The sequence below is a fragment of the Carica papaya genome, chromosome 6, assembly GCF_054855325.1.
Source record: "Carica papaya isolate Zhongbai chromosome 6, ASM5485532v1, whole genome shotgun sequence".
Taxonomy (NCBI): Eukaryota; Viridiplantae; Streptophyta; class Magnoliopsida; order Brassicales; family Caricaceae; genus Carica; species Carica papaya.
The window spans coordinates 14,039,930-14,060,820 of record NC_142314.1 but is presented as its reverse complement, the minus strand read 5'-3'; the positions used below and the strand labels follow the sequence as shown (position 1 = coordinate 14,060,820).

Sequence of the window (20,891 nt, the reverse complement as noted above, 5' to 3'; positions counted from 1 at the left end):
AAAGCATGCATGTGACATAAGTTGGCTAGTTGAAGACTTCTACGAACCAAAGGTCTATATAAATATATCTTATTTATACTATATAAGAGAGATCATTTCCTATAACTTTTCAATTATGTTAAAAAGGAAAAAAATGCAGTCATATTTTAGATTACAATTATATAATGATGAAATGCCTAATAATAAATAATTAGTGTTGTTTCATTCTTCCTAAGAAAATGTTGTGTTTGCTGAGATCGAACCTGTCATCCATTGCACTGATTCTGGACAAATTTAAATATTTTTATTTTTTTATTTTTTTATTTTTTTTTCTGCACCATGCGAGTTTTTTTGTGAAACCCATCCCACCCTACCCTATTTGATATGAGGATAAATATTCTATTGCTGCATTTTGCTAAAGCAAATGTTCAATTCCTTGTAAGTTCTTGGGGTTGAAGAGTTGTATTGTTTTCAACTTTGTGAAAAACAAAAATGTTTTATTCATTTTTGGTGTTGAAAGTATGATTCAAAATTGATTTTATTTTTGATTCTTAGATTATGTTGCTGTGTTGTTTAATTGTGTCCCTGTTTTTTTAGCATTTTCATATGTAGTTGTTTGTTATGCCCTCCACTTATTTGAGATAATGCCTGTTATACGTTAGTAACTAATTTCATAAGTATGGTTGAGATTTTTTAAGCTCTGTCAGTTGTAAGAAAGCCTATATAACAGACATTTTCAGTTCTGAAAAAAATGCACAACAATTCCAAGGATTTCTTAAATTGATTCTTGCCCTTCATTGATATTTTTGCTTGCTGAAATTACTGCAGTCAGTATTTCTTCTACTTTCACTTCTTTTTTATATTTTGTTTCTGTACAGGTCTTCTAAATTCCCAACAAAAGTGGTATCAGAGTATGGGTTTGAAATGACAGCAAATGAGAATTCTATTAGCTTGTCCCAACCCATGATTCTTATCTTCGAAAGAGAGATTTATGAGTTTTGGAGCATCAAGATGAAGACCTTGTTCGAGTCTCAAGACTTGTGGGTCTTGGTTGAGCAAGGGTTTGCTGACCCAGATGAAAACGGAAGGTTGAGAGAGAACAAAAAGGACTCCAAGGCATTGTTCTTCATTTAACAAGCTGTACATGACTCAGTATTTTCTCGAATTGTTGCAGCACCTACATCAAAGGAGGCTTGGTTACCTCGGAAGAAGGAGTTTTAAAGGACATCAAAGGTAATTGTTGTCAAACTTTAGACTCTTCGACATGAATTTGAAACTTTATTTACAAGCAATGGTGAATCTGTCCAAGATTTTATGTCAAGAGTTTCTGCAATTGAGTCAAATGAGGTCTTCTAGAGAACAAATTAGTTATCAAACTATTGTTGAAAAAATTTTGAGGAGTCTAACTCCAAAGTTTGATCATATTGTTGGTGCCATTGAAGAATCTAAAGACCTTTTTGTGTTTTCCTTTGATGATCTAATGGGTTCTTTACAAGCACATGAAACAAGAATGAACAGGTCTCGTGATAAGGACGAAGAAAAGGCTTTTCAAGTGAAATGGGAGTCATCAAGTCAATCAAAGAAAAGTGTTGGAAGTGAACATGGCAAAGGTGGTCCACATGGCAAAGGTTATAAGTCTTTTGAAAGGTAAATTGATTCCCAGCATTCTGAAGAGTGGAAAAACTACAAGATTGTCCAATGCCACTATTGTAAACGATATGGACATATCAAGGCAAATTGTTGGAAAAGAGAGAAAAAGGCAAGTTATGCAGAAGAGGCTAAAGAGGAAAGTTTGTTTATGGCCCGATATGGTGAAACAAGTGTTGCAATTGATATTTGGTTTCTGGACAGCGACTGTTCAAACCACATAACGAGTGAAAAGTCCTTATTTCATGAGCTTGATGAGACACATAGGCTGACTGTGAAGTTCGGTGATGACAAACCAATTCAAGTTGAAGGCAAAGGAACAGTAGCTTTGGAGACTAGAGGTGGTAAAGTAAAATTTTTTCATGATGTCTTTTATGTTCCTAACTTGTCACATAACTTGTTAAGTATTGGACAATTAATGGCTAATGACTATTCAGTTTTTTTTTATTGTGATGCATGCGATATTAGAGATAAAAAATCGGGTCAAGTTGTTGTTAACGTATGCCTGGCTGAAAATAAGATGTTTCCTCTTGAGGTCTCAAGTGTCAATCATCATACTCTTGTTGTTAGCAAGAAAAGTGAGTCTATAATATGAAATTTGAGGTATGGACACTTAAATGTTAAAGGCTTGCAGTTATTATGCAAAAAAAAAACTAGTACATGGGCTGTCTAGGATTGAGTCACTTGAATTGTGTAAGGGCTGCATATATGGAAAGTAAAGTAATCTTCCATTTCCTATAGGCAAGTCTTGGAGGACCTCTAAAACACTTGAATTGGCGTATGCTGACTTATGTGGGCCTATGAGGACTAAATCTTTTAGTGGCGGTAAGTATTTTTTGCTTTTTACTGATGATTACAGCCGCATGAGTTGGCTTTATTTCCAACAATTCAAGCTGAAACTTTTGACAACTTTAAAAAGTTTAAGGCTTATGTTGAGAAGCAAAGTGAAACATCAATAAAGGCACTTTGGACGGACAGAGTAGGTGAATTTTTATTTAACTAGTTTTCTTTGTTTTGTGAAGAACATGGTATTTCTAGACAATTGATAGCACCTTACACACCTGAGCAAAATGGTGTGACAGAGCAAAAGAACCGCATAGTTGTTGCGATGGCAAGGAGCATGTTAAAAGCTAAAGGCCTACCAAATAAATTTTGGGCTGAAGGAATTTCTACTGCTGTTTATCTTCTCAATTTATCCCCAACAAGAGCAGTCCCAAATCAAATTCCATATGAAGCTTGGAACGGTTTCAAGACTTGGGTAAACTAATTACGTGTTTTTGGTTGTATTGCCTATACTTTGGTTAATTCTGAAATTCGGAGTAAACTTGATGAAAAGTCAATAAAATGCATCTTTGTTGGCTATTGCACACATTGCAAAGTATATAGGCTATATAACCCTGTGAATGGCAAAGTAGCTATGAGCAGGAATATGGTATTTGATGAAGAAGCAAGCAGGAACTGGAACAAGAATGGAGAGGTAGCTGTAGAAAATCATATTCCACTAGATTTTGAAACTCCAACTGAAGCCAACAATGGAGTTCCAGCAGTCACATTCTCTAGCATTCATTACCAACAAACAGCCCATACAACAGCTCTTCTACACAACTAACTTCAGAAAGTTCTTCAGAAGAATCTCCTCCAATAAAGTTTAGATCATTGAGGGAGATATATGCAAACAAACAAGCCTTATTTGTTGCAGAATCAATTAATGTTGAAAAAGCATATGCAAAAGAAGAATGGATTAAGGCCATGAAGGAAGAGTTAAATGCAATCAACAAAAATCAAACATGGGAGATGGTGGATTTACCTGAAGGAAAAAATGCTATTGGGCTGAAATGGGTAATCAAAACTAAATATCATGCTGATGGGAGTATTGAAAGGCATAAAGCATGGCTGGTTGTCAAGGGATACGTGCAAACTTATGGCATCAACTATGACGACACGTTCGTACCAGTTGCAAGGTTTAAAATTGTGAGAACTTTCTTGGCTTTTGCTCGCACATGAAGCTGCCTGGATATCAATTCAATGTCAAATCTGCTTTTTTAAATGGAGAACTCTTGGAGGAAATGTATGTTACTCAACCTGAAGGATTTATCATCAATGGCAAAGAAGACAAAGTTTACAAGTTGAAAAAGACTCTCTATGGGTTAAAATAAGCACCTAGGGCTTGGTATAGCAAGATAGATGCCCATCTTTGCTCAAATGGGTATATGAGAAGTGTCCATGAGCCTACTCTTTACTTAAAGAGGCAAGGTACTGATTTTCTCATGATTTGTCATTATGTTGATGATATGATTTGCATGGGTTCATTTAGTGTATTAATAGATGAATTTAAATTTGGTATGTTAAAGAAGTTTGAGATGACGGATTTAGGATTGTTGTCTTACTTTCTAGGTCTTGAATTGTTGCAAAAGAAAGATGAAATTTTTATTTCTCAAATGAAATATGCTACTGATTTGCTTAAAAGGTTTAATATGTTGAACTGTAAAGCAGCAGCTACGCATGAACTTGAATGAGAAGTTACAAGTTGAAGAAAATACCGACATGGCAGATGCAAGGATTTTCAAAAGTTTAGTAGGTGGATTGATCTATTTAACTCATACACGATCGTATATTGCATACTTGGTCGGTGTTGTTTCTTGGTTTATGCATAATCCTTCAAAGCATCATCTTGGAGCAACAAAACGTATCATCTGTTATGTGGTTAGAACAGTTGATTATGGAGTTTGGAATGTTGCAAATTCTGATTTTTGTTTGATTGGTTTTTCGGACAGCAATTGGGCAGGTTCTTTGGAGGACAGGAAAAGCACTTCAGGTAGCATTTTTTACCTTGGATTTGGAGCTGTCACTTGGAGTTCTAAAAAACAAGCGACGAAAGCATTGTATCATCTGAAGCAGAGTATGCTGTTGCAACTTCAGCAGCTTGTCAAGTTGTATGACTCAGGCGTTTGCTCGCAGATTTCGGCCAAGAACAGAAAGGTGCAACTAAGATTCTTTGTTGATCGAAAGTGAAAATAAGCTTCAAGGGAAGCGCTGTGATTGAACAAACTTAGAGAGAGAAAGTTGAAGAGAGAGAGAGCAGCAAAACAGAGCAAGCTTATGCAACTACTTCTGTTTTGCTGTTATGAAGAGACGTGCTTTTTCTGGAGAGAAGGAGTAGTTTTCTTCTTTTATTTCCTCATATATATATATAAGCAATACAAATTTAAATTGATTACATCAACCAAACGATTAAATCAGATCATTCGAAAATCATGCATGCACATCGCGAAATTTACGTATCCTACTGTGATACAACTTCACGGTGGATTTCCATTTTTTGAATTTAAATTTAATAGAAAAAATTATTAATTTTAACACTCCCCCTTAATGACTTTTTTCACCAATCCCCACATTTTCCTGCAAATCCTCAAATTTAGCTTTAGATAGGGCCTTGGTTAGAATGTCCACAAGCTGATCATCGGAGGAGCAATGTATCAGCTTTATTTCTTGATTCCTCTCAGCTTCACGTATAGCATGATACTTAACGTTGATGTGTTTAGTTCTCCCGTGCATTACAGGATTTTTTGCAATGGCAATTGCAGACTTGTTGTCTACATACAACACTGTAGGTGTTTGTTTGTCTAGCTTTAGATCGTTGAACACCTTCCTCAACCAAATTGCTTGGTTAGTTGCTGTAGCTGCGGCTACATACTCAGCCTCAGCTGTGGACTGAGCCACAGTATCCTGTTTCTTAGATACCCATGAAAAAACACCGGAGCCTAGTTTGAACAAGTACCCAGTTGTGCTACGTGCATCTTCTACACTTCCTTCCCAGTCACTGTCACTGTAGCCGACTACTCCACCTTCAGCTTTTGCTTTGAATTGAACACCAAAATTCCAGGTTTCTTTCAAATACCTCAGCACATGTTTGGCAGCTTGTAAGTGTGATTCCCTCGGTGAAGCCATGTACCTTGAAAGTAAACTCACTGCAAATAAAATGTCTGGTCTGGTAGTTGTGAGATACAGAAGGCTCCCAATCAGACTTCTGTAATTCCCCTCTTCGACTTTGCTACCTTTCTCGTCCTTTGACAATTTTAGGTTGGACACCAGTGGTGTAGATACTGATTTACAGTGATTCATGTTGAATTTATTTAGTATTTCTTTGGCATACTTGCCTTGTGAAAGAAAAATACCCAAGCTGCTTTGTTGAATCTCCATTCCTAGGAAGTAGGTAGCTTCCCCAAGATCAGACATCTCAAATTCATTTTTCAATTTCTGCTTGAACTCTATCATTTTTCTTTTGTTGCTGCCTGTCACCAGTATATCATCAACATATACTGCAGTGATAAGTCGGTCTTCATCTTTATTCACATACAATGTGTTTTCTGTCATACTTCTCTCAAACCCACAGTGAAGTAAGTAAGTATTTAACTTATCATACCAGCCTCGTGGAGCCTGTTTGAGGCCGTATAGGGCCTTGTGAAGAAGATAGATGTGACTCTCCTTTCCAAGTTGAATAAACCCCGGTGGCTGCTCAACATAAATTTCTTCATTCAGTTTACCATTCAAGAAGGCCGATTTCACATCCAAGTGCATCACACTCCAACCAAACTGAGCTGCCATGGCCAAAGTGAGTCTAATTGTTTCATATCTGGCCACAGGAGCAAAGGTTTCTGTGTAGTCGATTCCTGGAAGCTGGGAGTATCCCTTTGCCACAAGCCGTGCCTTGTGCTTATTTGTTGTCCCGTCCGGATTGAGTTTCACTCTGAACATTCACTTTACTCCAATTAGTTTTTTGTTTGTACTTAATTTTACCAGAGACCAAGTATTGTTTTTGTCAATCATCCTGATTTCCTCTTCCATAGCAAGTCTCCACTCTTGCTGCTGAAGTGCTTCCTCAACAGAGGAAGGTTCTTTTGAGGCAAAACTGCACCTTTCATAGATGTCAGCTAGACTTTTCAATTTTATTCTCCCTTCTGCTTCACATTCTTCATCTTCTTCATCACTCTGAGTTGGGTTTGATACTGTCATTAATTTCTTTCTTTCTTCAAATGTGACACAGTCTCGTTCGACTTTCTGCTTCTCCCAATTCCAGTAGCTGTTTTCATCCACCGTTACATTTCTTCGAATCATAAGCTTGTTGGTTTTCAGGTTTAGAATTCTATATGCTTTTGCTTCAGTACTGTATCCCAAAAATACTCCCAACTCAGCCTTTATTTCTAGCTTGGATCTCCTGTCATCCGAGACATGGCAGTAGCACACTGATCCAAACACCTTTAGATACTTTGTTGATGGTTTGATGCCACTCCAGGCCTCTACCGGTGTCATCTGCTTTACAGCCTTTGTAGGCAGCATGTTGAGCAGGAACACAGCAGTGTTCACTGCCTCAGCCCACAAGGCTTTAGGCAGGTGCTTGTCAGCAAGCATGCTTCTTGCCATTTCCATAATGGTTCTGTTCTTCCTCTCCGATACACCATTTTGTTGAGGAGAATATGGTGTCGTGAGCTGCCTTTTGATCCCATTCTCAGAACAGAAATAATTGAATTGGCTGGAATTGAATTCAAGCCCATTATCTGTCCTTAGGCACCTCAGTACACTGCCACTTTCCTTCTCTGCAATAATCTTGAGCTTCTTGAATTCACCAAAAATTTGAGCTTTATTCTGCAGGAAACAAACCCAAATCATCATGGAAAAATAATCTATGAACAAGCCAAAATACCTGCAACCACTCATGGAGTTTTCTGTCATTGGACCACAAATGTCAGAATGGATAAGTGCCAGCTTCTCTTTTGCTCTCCAATCTGCTTGCGAAGGAAATGAATTCCTTGCCAATTTCCCCAGCTGGCATGCACCACATACTGTCTCAGTGACTGCAATATTTGGGAAGTCCTTGGTTAGACCTCCCTTCTGCAGTTGTTGTAGCCCAGCCGCATGAAAATGCCCAAGGCACCTGTGCCAAATCTCACATTCAGTTACAGAGGCAACACTGGCTCTCTCAATTACTTCTCTGAGTTTCAAGGAGTAGACTTGATTCTTCTTTTGGATGAAAGCAATCAAGCGATCCTCAGGATCATATATCCTGCAGTTATCCTTGAATCCAACCGAGTAGCCTCGATCAGTCATCTGATTCACACTAAGAAGATTCTGTGAGAGTGTAGGAACAAAATTTACATCAGTGATAAGTTTCTGCCTTCCGTGGTTTCAATGGCAATGTTGCCTTTGCCCTTGATGGTTTCCAGCATGCCATTTCCAAGTCTTACTTGGCCTGTTGCTGATTTGTCAAGTGACACAAACATGGCTTCATTCTTGCACATGTGAGAAGTGCAACCACTATCAACAACCCAGAGGCTGTTGTCTTCCACTGTCAATTCACTTGAAGCAACAAGAATTGTATTACTTTGCTCACTGGATATCTCAGTGACATTTACATGTTGCAACTCCTGCTTAGATTGTGTAGCTTCCAGCTTTTGTTTTTGCCTACAGAACTTCTCCTTATGGCCAAGTCTTTTGCAGAAGTTGCATTGGACAACTTTCTTTCCCTTATACCAGCATTCACTCTCTAAATAATTTGTGAGGGAGCAGATGTTGCAAGGAGGATACTTCTTCTGTTTTCTGGAACTTTGGTTTCCAGTTTGATTTCCTCCATTCCTTCTGCCTTGATACTGATTTGAAGGGGTAGCTTTGGTTTGAGACGAGAATAAGGCTTCTTCAATAGGTACACGAGCATGCATGTTAACACGTTGCTCCTGTGATTGCAGCTTATTGATTAGTTCAGCTGAAGAAATCTTACCAATATCTGCAAGTTCCTCAAAGGCTGAGATTTTAGACTCAAATTTTGGTGGTAAACTTATAAGAATTTGTTCTACCACCCTTGATTCAGGAAAGTCCTCCCCCAACAATCTCATTTTATTCACAATATCCGAGAGTTTGGAGGCATAGTCCCTAACAGACTCATTTTCTTGCATTCTGAGTAATGCAAATTCACTTTTTAGCCTCAGTAATTTGATCTTCTTGCTTCTGTCTCCTCCATCAAACTCTTCCTTCAGTTTCTCCCACGCTTCCTTAGGTGATTCATAGTTCATAATCCTAGAGAAAACCCTGTTCGAAACCGCTGAGAAGAGGCAGGCAATTGCTTTTGGTTTCTTGGCCTTCTCTTCCTCGTGCCTTTTAATCTGGTTCAATGTAGCAGTTTCTTGTAGTGGGTTTAGTTCGCTATTGTCTATAATAACATCCCATAAACTCAGAGCTTTGAGGTGAGCTCGCATCTTTATTGCCCACACATGGTAATTTTCTCCGTTGAACTGCGGAGCAGGGGTAGTTCCTGAGGTAGCCATCGGGTTTGAGAAATTTTTGATTCACCTGAGACGTAGGAAAACCTAGCTCTGATACCACTTGTTGATCGAAAGCGAAAATAAGCTTCAAGGGAAGCTCTGTGATTGAACAAACGTAGAGAGAAAAAGTTGAAGAGAGAGAGGGCAGCAAAACAGAGCAAGCTTATGCAACTGCCTCTGTTTTGCTGTTATGAAGAGACGTGCTTTTTCTGGAGAGGAGTAGTTTTCTTCTTTTATTTTCTCATATATATATAAGCAATACAAATTTAAACTGATTACATCAACCAAACGATCAAATCAGATCATCCGAAAATCATGCATACACATCGCATGAAATTTACGTATCCTACTGTGATACAACTTAACGGTGAATTTTCATTTTTTGAATTTAAACTTAACAAAAAAAATCATTAATTTTAACATTTTTTGTGGCAACAAAGTTGCAATTACAATGAGAGAAAATCCAGTATTTCATGGAAGAACAAAACACAGACATTCAAAGTTATTTCATCCGTGATCTGGTGGCTGGTGGTTAGGTTCAACTTAAGTAATGCAACACTAATGAGCAAGTGGGAGATGTCTTGACAAATTCCCTCCCTTATGAAAACATGTCTATTTTAGGCCAAATCTTGGAGTGTGCAACTTTGAAGCAAGGGGGAGTGTTAAAAGTATGATTCAAAATTGATTTTATTTTTAATTTTTAGATTATGTTGCTATGTTGGTTAATGGTGTCTCTATTTTTTAGCATTTTCATATGTAGTTATTGTTATGCCCACTACATGTTTGAGATAATGCTTGTTACACGTGGGTGACTAATTTCATGAGTATAATTGAGATTTTTTTAGCTGTCAGTTGTAAGAAACCTTGTATAACAGGCACTTTCGGTTCTGGAAAAATACACAGCAATTCCAAAGATTTCTTAACTTGATTCTTCCTTTCATTGATATCTTTGCTTGTTGAAATTACTGCAGTCAGTATTTCTTCTGCTTTCACTTATGTTTTATTTATTTATTTTTTCTTTTTGCTGTACAGGTCTTCTAAATTTCCAACATTTGGGACTTATTTTTATAGGTCTTTTAAATTGGAGAGTCATAAGTAGACTATAGTTTAAACTGACACACATACCGCTCAATATACATACATAAATGCATACAACTAAAGAAATAAAATACAAAAAAAATGAAAATTTAATTTAAGATATGGTTCTGGGTCTACTTGTAATAAAAAAATTTCAAAATAGAAAAATATTTAAACCCAAACTTCAAAAGATCTTACCTAAACTACATTGCCCAAGTGAAGCCATAGAACTGTAAAGCTTAAGATGAAGTTATATCAGGCGAAGCCACAAATGCTAAGTGGTCTGTTAGTTGTCACGGGCTCCTTGTGTCACTTACTCATTGATGAACGAACACACATGTCAAGCTGTCGAGGAGCTGGTTAAAGATGGAGATACTGAGTGTGAAAATAAAGATGGAGATGAAGGAAGGAGGTGGTTATTGAGGGCGCTTGGGATTCTTAGTTTTAAGGTTTCCCTTTTCCTTATATATTTTCAGTTTATATGTATTATTTTCCATTAAAACCTAAAAGTACATAATATTTTATAATGTATATAGTAATAAACTAGGTTCGAGCTGATTTTTAGAACTTAAATTCGAATTTAATCTACTCTAATTAGATAGTTTAAAAAACTTGATTTGATTTGACATGATTTAGTTTAGAATCGATTAAAACCTACAACGTTCTTTGACAAGACAAAAATTTTGATGGATCATAGATTTTTTGCCATCACTAGATTTATACATTTGTGTTTTTAATTATTGGAGTTATTTGTCATTAATATAAGTTTAGGTTCACACGTAACTATAATCATATATAGAAAGTATATGCGCACATAACACATATACAATTAGTTATTCGTTATAAAAAATTTACTTAGAAAAAATATAATATACGCAATATAACAACATAAACATGCATGCATGCACACAAGCCTACAAGCATATACGAAGAGTACATGCGCACGTAACACATGTACAATTAGTTATTCCGTATAAAAAAGTTATGTACAAAATGTACAGTATATGCAATACGACAAATAGATGATGCGTTACTTCAAATTTTAAAATGGTAATCAGAACAAAGATTTTTTCATAAACTATAGATAACTAACTGATAAAACTTATTTATATTTTTACTAATCCTTATAAACTGTTGACTGATCTATTATTTTATATAATACAAATAGAAAGATTTTTTTTATGTAACTTTTCATTGATGAAGAACGAATAAAGTGTAGACTTATATGCATTGTAGATACATGATTATAATATGATATATATATATATATATATATATTACATGCCTAAAATAACCATTTAGTCATTGATAGAAGAGGTGTTAGTTGAGTACATGATCATTTAGTGAAGATACTTTTTATAAGTAACACACTTTTAGTTTGAAATAGTCTTACCCATTGTTATTCATATGTATGGTTAGTTTTTATTAACATCAAAAAAGTTTGAAACGGTAGGAATTTAAATAATTGAGATATTAACCGAAATAGAGAATGAAGTATTTCAAATATGAGAATCTAAAAATTATTAAGACAGAATCTACTTTATCGATAGGACAATTAAGGAAAATAAATTTAAATTTACACTTTGTTTTGAAGATACTAAATGGTCGAGCATTCTCATAATGACAAAAGAAAGTACATGTGATCTAAGCATATTATTCTCTTATTTATACTATTTTTAATAGAAAAATTGCATCCAACATGTATTAGAGCTTAAAATCATATTATGTATTATTGTTTACGAAAAAATAATAATTTTTAATTATATTATTCTAGATATGTCAAAAAATCATAAGTTTATAATTGTGCTATTAAACATTCTCATTTTTATGATATTAGTTTACAATTGTACTATTAAATGCCATCATAATAATTAATCTATGTCCATGACATAATTTTATTCTCTCAATCTTCCGAAGATGTTTTTACAAATAATATTTTAATTTTTTAAAATAGAAACTTGTTAAGAAATCAAACTAATTTCATAATTAGGTATCGACTCACTATTTATTATATGATAAATTGGTATAAAACTGTTAATTTGTAATTTATTGTCATACAATTTTATATATATTTTAAGAAGAACATAAATTTATTCATAATTTTTTCTCATAAATTTAAAATTAATCAATTACATTTATGTGTTGTACTAAATTATTTATATTTTTGGAGCGCCTTATTAATTAATTAATTTTTTTTTTTAACAAATATTCTTAATTTCTTTGAAAAATTGAAAAGGAAGGCGAATATGATACACATGGTAATATATTTATAATTTTATGGATGATATACATGTTAATATATTCATAATTTTATGAGCAATAGATGGGAGAAAATTAATTAATTATTTAATTTTCTCTGTTTTCTTTTTTATGTCTGGTTTGGAATAAGTGCTTTTTTTTTAGTGGGACCCACTGAAAAAATAAAACTCCTCCTCGTATACACCGATTTTGTTTGTATTCAACTTCAGTTTCTTTTTTAATTTTTTAATTATAAAAATATCTTTTAAAAAATGGAGAGAGTTTGAATGGTTTCAACCGAAATTCTCCCATTTAATGCATGTAGGAAAAGAAGTCAATAAGTAAGAATTTTGGGATTAAAAAAAAAAGAAGAGTTTGAATGAAATGTAACTGTCAAATGAGAGTGAGTTGTGAATTGCCATGTGTGAAATTTTTAGATGCTATAGTGAATGTCTCGTTTATTTCGTTTCCTTTTAATCTGTTCTTTTTTTTTTTAATACTTCACTGTCTCATACTAAACAGTTTGCCCTAAAATCTCTCACTGTCATACCCTTCTTATACCTATCACCATCCGATGAAATTTAGTCTGTAATTTTTCTTTTCCCTTTGTTTGGTATTAGATAGAAAGAAGAAAAAATAGAAATCTTTGAGAATTTTCCATTTTTTTTTCTCGTTGACCGAACAATGTCATTTCCTCCTTGGGATCCTAGAATCACTCATGATCCTAACTTTTCCAATCTCGATTCCTTTATTGATTTCATTACTCCTATTGTTCCTGCTCAATTGATTACTAAGGTAATTTTTTTTAATTATTTTTTCCTTTTTCTGTTTCGATATTGTGAGTTGGACTTTTTTTTTTTTTTTTTATTCTAAAATAGTACATCAGTATTCTTTGTATTTGTTCTTTTTTTTTTTGTTCAAATTGAGATGGATATGTAAGATAATTTCTTAATTTATCTAGTCTTTTACCTGACCGATCATTTTTACACATTTTCTTTGTTTGGGGGTAGGAGAGATTTTTTCCTCTTTCTTTTCCCTTTTCTCCCCTCTAAAATTTATATCTATGGAATCATTTCTTTGGTTGAGACTTTTTAGGGGTTTTGATTTCCTTTCCTTGTTTTAAATTTACTTTTTAGATCTGACTTTTTTTCTTTTTTCTTTTTTTACACAAAAAAATCTAACTTTTTTGCTCTGTTGATTCAATCAAGGGAGATAAATGGTTACTTACTTTCAATTCTTTTACTACTAATATGAGGATAGTCGGTGGGTGTAAGATCTCACATAGTTGACTTCCTTCTTATTATTTTATATTTTAAATTTCATCATGTCCTCAAGTTTAATTTCGTCAATTGCCTCAACTAATTTATTCAGGTAATTTTTTACAAGCTATTATTATTTCTTTAAGTTCTAGCTATGTATTTTTTCTTTAATGAAGTAGTATTAAATTATTTTTATTTTAATTTTAATTTTTTGTTAGAACAGTCGATAAATTAATAACACTAGATTATTTAAATTCACTTTATTACCTTTTTTTTAGCTCTACTAGTTTTTATTACATGAATATCTATTATTATATAAAAATTTATCGTGCTTTCAATGTCGAATAGTACTAAATTACTTAAACCTATAATTATCTATTATATTCGAACATTGAAGATAAATTATAATACATTCTTCACTATATGCACATTTATTATTACATGAAAATCTATTGTGTATACAAGTTGAAGGTAAATGGAAACACATTCTTTGCTTCTAAATCTTTTTTGAGGTTTGTTGTTCGACTAATTAGATATATAAATAAATTAAAAGATTTTTAGTATTTACCTTAATTATTTTATGCCAGATCAAGAGCATATTAACTTTTTGTCTCAATGATATTAATTTATATATGATATACTTTTCCATAAATATACAAGCACATTAAGTAAGATAAATGAAAGAACAAGAAACTTAATTATTCTAATTATCTTCTTTCTTCTTCTTCTTCTTATTACTTTGCAAAATTTTAAATAGTCCGAAGCATTGAAAATTATTATATGGGTTTGTTTATGTTGTAGAAATGTGATAGCTCTAATGGATGCTTGGTACCTAATGAAGACGAAATGGTGAAGTGTTATGGTTTGGAAGATTTTTGGGATTCATGTGCTGAATGGAGTGCGTACGGTGCTGGTGTTCCAATCGTCATAGGCCATGATGATACTGTCATGCAATACTATAACCCGTCTTTATCTGCAATGCAAATCTTCACTAACAAATCATTTCGTCCTAATAAGTATCTCCTTCTACATTCTCTCTTTTCTTTTTCTTTACAAATTCATAAACTACATGTGGGATGAACATGAGTAAGTTATGTCATTAACAATAGCTCTTGTTCTTTTATATATATTATACTTATTTGCAAAGTGAGAATCGATATAGAATTGAGTAACTATAAGGTACTTTAAGAGTCTGAAGTAATTGATAGAGTTTATATTTTTAATACATTTAAAACTTTTATCAAAATTTTGTTAAAATAAAAAACTTCAGTACACCAATCTTATAGGATTTGTCAAATTACATTTACTATTAGAATAATTAATAATTTTTATAGAAAATTTTTGTATTTTTGTTTTACAGGAGAAATACATATGGGAAGAAGGTGGAGAATAATAATGAGTATTCTCAGAGTGATGATAGTGCAAGTGATAAGATTTCTAAATCTTTAGACAACTCAAGTAGCGCTTCAATTGATTCTACTACTAACAATGCAGTTGCTAGTATTGTCGATGCACCAGTGAATCAGTTTGGCCACTTATACATGCAATACAATGAAATAATCAGCCCTTATGATAGGGTTCCCTTTGTGCAGAAGGTAAACTACCCTATCTAATAAATAAACCCTAATTACCAATTAACTGTCGAATGAATTTTCATTTGCAAGATCAGTTCATGTTTTCATATACATATTTATTATTCTATGATGAAGCTGTAAAAAACAAGGCATTAAACTCTAACAAAATAAGAATTAATGTTATGTTTTGACAGATTAAGGAATTATCTAAAACCTATCCAGGTTTGCAGCAATTCAAGAGTGTAGATCTTACACCATATAGTTGGATAGCTATTTCTTGGTATGTTTGCTATTTCATTCTTTTCTTATTAGTATTTGATTTTTCTTTTCAGTTAAGGATTTTATTATCTTATTTAATAATTTTTAATCAAGATTAAAGTTCTTAGAAATTAATGATTTGATATATACTTTGCTAAAACTTTTAAAAGATATTATACTGCTTCCATTTATATCTTATATAATTTTTCTCTTAAGAATATAAATGGAAGTAACAGCCCTTAAATCTCATTTTCTTATTAATACTCTATTAATGCTAATGTAGTTAGATATATTTTTAGAACAGAGTGATAAATCATTTATTAAGTCTAGATGATATGTTGCATTCTTGAAATAAAACTATCACAATAACTTTAAATTTACATGATAACTATCAGTAATAGTTCTTAAACTACTATATATATGTCGATATTTAAAAAAATAAATTTTTTTAAAATTTTAATCTAATGGCTAAATCACTAGTATTGATAACTAATCTCGTAAGTTAGGGGTTATACTAGTGCTAATTCTGTTAAAATTAAAATAAAAATACGCGTTTTAAAAAATTATATATAAATTGCTGTTGAATAGAACCAAGTCTCAAGAGAAGACAAATTATTATTATTTTTTCTTTATTAAGTTTTGTTTGTAATAGGAGTTGATCTTTTAATATTTGTGACCTTAATATTTTTTTAATATGAATAGAAAGTATTTTTAATCCAAAATTTGTGAAAGGACTGTGAATGGTTGTTCCTCCCTATTTGTTTAAAATAATAATAATAGCAATACTAATAGTAATAATAATAATAATAATAATAATAATAATAATATATATATAAGAATGTAGAAAGATAGTAGAGTCATAACATAACTAAATGCTAAGGTAGAATAGTTCGAAATAAGGTAAGTGTTGAATACTCATACAATGTTATTATTTAATCTATCAAAACCGCAACATGCATAGATGAACAAGCATAATGTTGTAAAGATAAAATGCTTAGTAAAAGTATTAGCTAAATGAAGAAATGTAGATAACTACTAAATGATTGGCTTAGATCTTTCTAGGAAAAAAATGTATATCCAACTCCAGAATAGATATATAATTCAATGTATATATTATAAAATCAATAAGTTTTCGAATTTGTTGTTGCAAGAGCTTGATATCTAACTTATTTCTTGATCTCGAAATTGTATGTTTTCTTAGCAAACGATGAAATAGAATTTGAATCCAATTAAAAGAAGCTATCTTCGGTGGTTTAATTGCTTGTGGTAGGAAAATATTCTAATCAACATAACAAAAACCTCTTAATCACATCAGCAAAATTCTTGTAAAGTTGAAGACCAAAATAAATATTGCCATCAATATATATGAGATTTTGATAGCTTGAAAATGATAATTTAGTGGGATGTGCATTTATCGGAATGCCTAATTAAGAACAAATATTACATAAAGTGTCATTACTATCATTATTAAGTGAGTACTCTACAAGAATGCTCTAATCTGTTAAATTTTTTACTCAATCTAATTATAAGATGACAATAGTTAAGGAATGGAGAAGTTATCAACTCATACTAATCAAGAACATCCCATTTTAATAGATACTTTGCTTACATTAGCGTGGTTAAGAAACATACCTCTATATTTTTATGACTGATGTCCAAGTCAATTATAGAAAATGTCAACTTTAAGCATGTAAAACAAATTAGTTTAGGTAAATAAAACTGAAAGTCATGAGAACAATGTCATTCATGTGCAATAGAAGAACAACCATATTAGAATATTGATGAGTGATAAACATTAAAGGATCGACTCAAAGCAAAATCAATTGAGTTCCAATAAGTGTGAAAAAATAATGGTGCCATAGATGAGAGGTTGACATAAACCATAATTTGTTTTGTTTAATTTATAAACATGGTGATGGTGATGGAGATGGTGATTATGATGACAGAAATATTAGAGTTATTTTATTTGCACAGTATTAGTAAAATATTGATGAGTTTACATCTTTTTTATACAAGATTGATAAATAAGCCACTGATGAAAAAAATTTGACAAAAAAGCAGTTAAGTGAATACTGGACATTAAGTCTTAATATAATTCAATCCTTCAAATTAATGATGGCCTTGAGCACTAAGAAAGGTTTTAAATATTTGAATAGTACCATCTTATTTTTGTTCAATCTTGTAAACTCATTAGCAAGCAATCACATTAGCATTTGAGATAATGAACCCAAAGTCCAAATATTTTTATATAGGAGTGCATTGTACTCATCACTCATGTTTTTACTTAGTTTTGATCCTTGGATGTAATGGTAAAATTAGAAGGTTCAAAAGATAAAGATGGATAGGATAGAGCTAGAGACAAGACTCTCTCTCTCTCTCTCTCTATATATATATATATATATTAATTAGGAATGATTAGTTTGTTTGGTGTATGGAAATTAGGCAGAGTCTTACAGAAAGGAAGATGGATTGAGAGAAGAAGTTTAGTTGTTTCGTTGGACGAGTAAAGCATCTATATATCTCAACAGTACAGGAAGATGGAATAGAATTATAAGACTTCTAGTTGGACTCTGAAAGAAACTCAACTATTGTGGCGGATATAAGTAGGTTTATTAAATAAAGTTAACTAAGGGATTTAGATAATATATAAAAATATCACCAAGTTAAGGAGTAGAGCATTGGAATATGATAAGAAATGAGTTGGGAATAAAGATTAAAGATACTGTGAAATGATACAAGGATTATTGTTGAGATTGCCGAAGTGATAAGGGTAGGATTTTCATGGTATTAGAGCATCTGTGTTTTCAAAATAAGAGTCCTAAACTCTGGTTTAAAATGAATTCGTGATTATACAGTAATATTCTTTAATGAATCGGTTCTTTAAATAAAATTTAACATGTTAAATTTGACTTTTAATATCTAAGAATATGTGTTTCAATTACTTATCTTCAAGATATTAACCAATATTGTCTTTTAGGTACCCTATATATCATGTGTCAGCAGCAAAGCGTGTTAAGGGATTAGCTGCTTCTTTCCTGACTTATCATCAGTTGTCATATCCCTCAGGAGGTATATATGCACCTCTTTTTCTTTTGTTATATGTATGTACTAAATGCAATCTAAATGTCTACTTAGCAAGAGTGTCCAAAAGAAAATAATAAGAAGATGATTCATTTGAGTATTTATTTGGAACTTTTGGTGGGGTGGAATTACATCAGGTATTCATAAATGTTTCTGTAAATGAGTACTGATGTACACCACAGCTTTTCAACATCATACATGTGATAGTATGTGATTGTGGTCGTCTGGTAGCAAATTTGTGAATGTTACTCTCTCCATACATATATATTTATGTATATATGCTGGAGACGAGGCTAACTGGGTGTTGAGCTGTGAGATTGTAATTTTGTTTTGGAAGACATTATGCATATGTATATATATGTGTGTGTGGTTATACATTTGTCTCCTGTCAATGCTGGAAGAAAGTGAAGCACTCTTATAGATACCACTTTATGAAGGGTTAGTGTAAATTGTTTGAAGAGAACGTTAACTAATTAAACTCGTTGACATTGTACCATGTATGCATGCAATTGTACATACATATATGTAGTTTTGGAATCTTTTGTGGATTTACATATAAATATACATATTATTATGAGCAGATATGCACAGTAACAATATGCATGTATACAACTCTGGATATATATTTGTGGTTTTGAGATGGTTTGTAGATTTACATACAGATACACATGTTGTTGTGAGTATATATATACAGTAAAAATATGTATGTATGCAATTGTGGATAAATATTTGTAGTTTTGAGATGGTTTGTAGATTTACATGTAAATATTACATGTTATTATGAACATATATATACAGTAACGATATGCATGTATATAACTGTAGATACATATTTGTGATTTTAAAATAATTTCTTGATTTACATACAAATATAAATATTATTGTGAGCTTATATACACAGTAATAATATACATGTATGCAACTGTAGATATCTATTCATGTCATTGTGAGCATACATATGCAGTAATAATATGCATAAGTAGTGGATACATATTTGTAGTTTTGAAATGGTTCGTAAATTTACATATAGATATAAATGTTATTGTAAGCATATATACACAGTAATAATATGCATGTATGCAACTGTGGATATATATTACGTTTTGAGATTGGTTTCAGATTTACATATAGATATATATGTCTCTGTGAACATATATACACAGTAATAATATGCTTGTATGCAACAGTGGATACATATTTATGGTTTTGAGATAGTTTGTAGATTTACGTATAGATATACATATTATTAGGAGCATATATACATAGTCATAAGATGCATGTATGCAACAATGAATACATATTTGTGGTTTTGAGAGTATTTGTAGATTTACATATAGATATACATGTTATTATGAGCACATAGACAGTGACAATATGCATGATGCATGCAACTGTGAATACATATTTGTGATTTTGAGATTATTTGTAGATCTATATATAGATATACATGCTATTGTGAGCGTATATAATTAAGTATTAATGTTAAAAATAACAATTTGCAAATTATACAAACTCCTAGTTAATGTTATATATATATATATGCATTTTGGTTTTTTTTCTTTTGTAGGTGTTTATTGCTCATGAGTTAGATTTCAATATCGAGTGTTTTGCATTTTCTTAAATGGTTATAATTTATGAATTAAAATTAATTATCATTTATATATTTAAAATTTTAAAATTTTAGTGTCTATATATATTCGTATATTTGAAGGTTTTTTTGCAACAACACAAACAAAAAATTTGAGTTTTTATATTAGTCTATCTTTCTTCTTCTTCCTATTTTCAACAAGATATTAAGTTAGTTTATCTCTTAAAATTTTCCCCATAACTAAAAGCTATATTATGATACCAGGAGCTGCGGAAAGGGAAGAGAATGTTGAGAAGATTAGAGGTAAAAGTAAGAAAGATAATGAAATTGCACTGCCTCCATTTGCAATGTCTACTTACAAGCTGGGTGGACCGCTGTGGCTTAAACCAGAGGTAAAAGACCAAGAGAAGCGCCTAGCCTATGAAGCCACTGCTTTTAGCTGGCTCGGTCAGCTCAACTTCAAGCACAATGATTTCAACTTCTTCGTGTCTCGTAGGTTCTGATTGATCATCACCCTCAATAATCAAAGGTTCTTATCAGTTTCATCAGTAGGACTTCCGTCATATTTAAAATCAATTGTATATGATGTAGTGATGATCAGCCCTATATTTATAGAATGTATATAGTATTGCAGGTACTACCTTCATGGTGAGCCTTTTGGCTGTTTACTGCAAGTAGGGTATGATCTTTTTTCTGGGCTTATCCTTAATAACTTGATGTTGTTAGCAGACATATATAATTATGTTGTGGGAGACTGAGAACTGATTTATATTCATCTAAAAGACATGTTATATATGAAGTATTGTGTTTGACTAGTTAAAGGTGATGATAGGATGAGATGAATGATGGCCATGATTAATTGATGATTGATGATGCT

At 32.2% G+C, this 20,891-nt stretch overlaps 3 protein-coding genes across 3 annotated transcripts; 2 read left to right on the top strand and 1 right to left on the bottom strand.

Annotated features, from left to right (window-relative positions):
• The first annotated feature begins 3,626 nt into the window (after positions 1 to 3,626).
• LOC148253320 (secreted RxLR effector protein 161-like) lies at positions 3,627 to 4,638 on the top strand. The gene is made up of 2 exons (XM_088223328.1): positions 3,627 to 3,743; positions 4,120 to 4,638. Exons 1-2 carry the CDS (start codon positions 3,627 to 3,629, stop codon positions 4,636 to 4,638), a joined length of 636 nt encoding a protein of 211 aa, XP_088079454.1.
• Positions 4,639 to 7,775: 3,137 nt separating this feature from the next.
• On the bottom strand, positions 7,776 to 8,942 carry LOC148253319 (uncharacterized). The gene has a single exon (XM_088223327.1). The coding sequence runs from the start codon at positions 8,940 to 8,942 to the stop codon at positions 7,776 to 7,778; it is 1,167 nt and encodes a 388-aa protein (XP_088079453.1).
• Positions 8,943 to 12,938: 3,996 nt separating this feature from the next.
• Positions 12,939 to 20,517, top strand: LOC148253318 (uncharacterized). The gene is made up of 6 exons (XM_088223326.1): positions 12,939 to 13,049; positions 14,315 to 14,529; positions 14,874 to 15,108; positions 15,282 to 15,367; positions 18,323 to 18,414; positions 20,279 to 20,517. The coding sequence occupies exons 1-6, from the start codon at positions 12,939 to 12,941 to the stop codon at positions 20,515 to 20,517; spliced, it is 978 nt and encodes a 325-aa protein (XP_088079452.1).
• Positions 20,518 to 20,891: the final 374 nt, after the last annotated feature.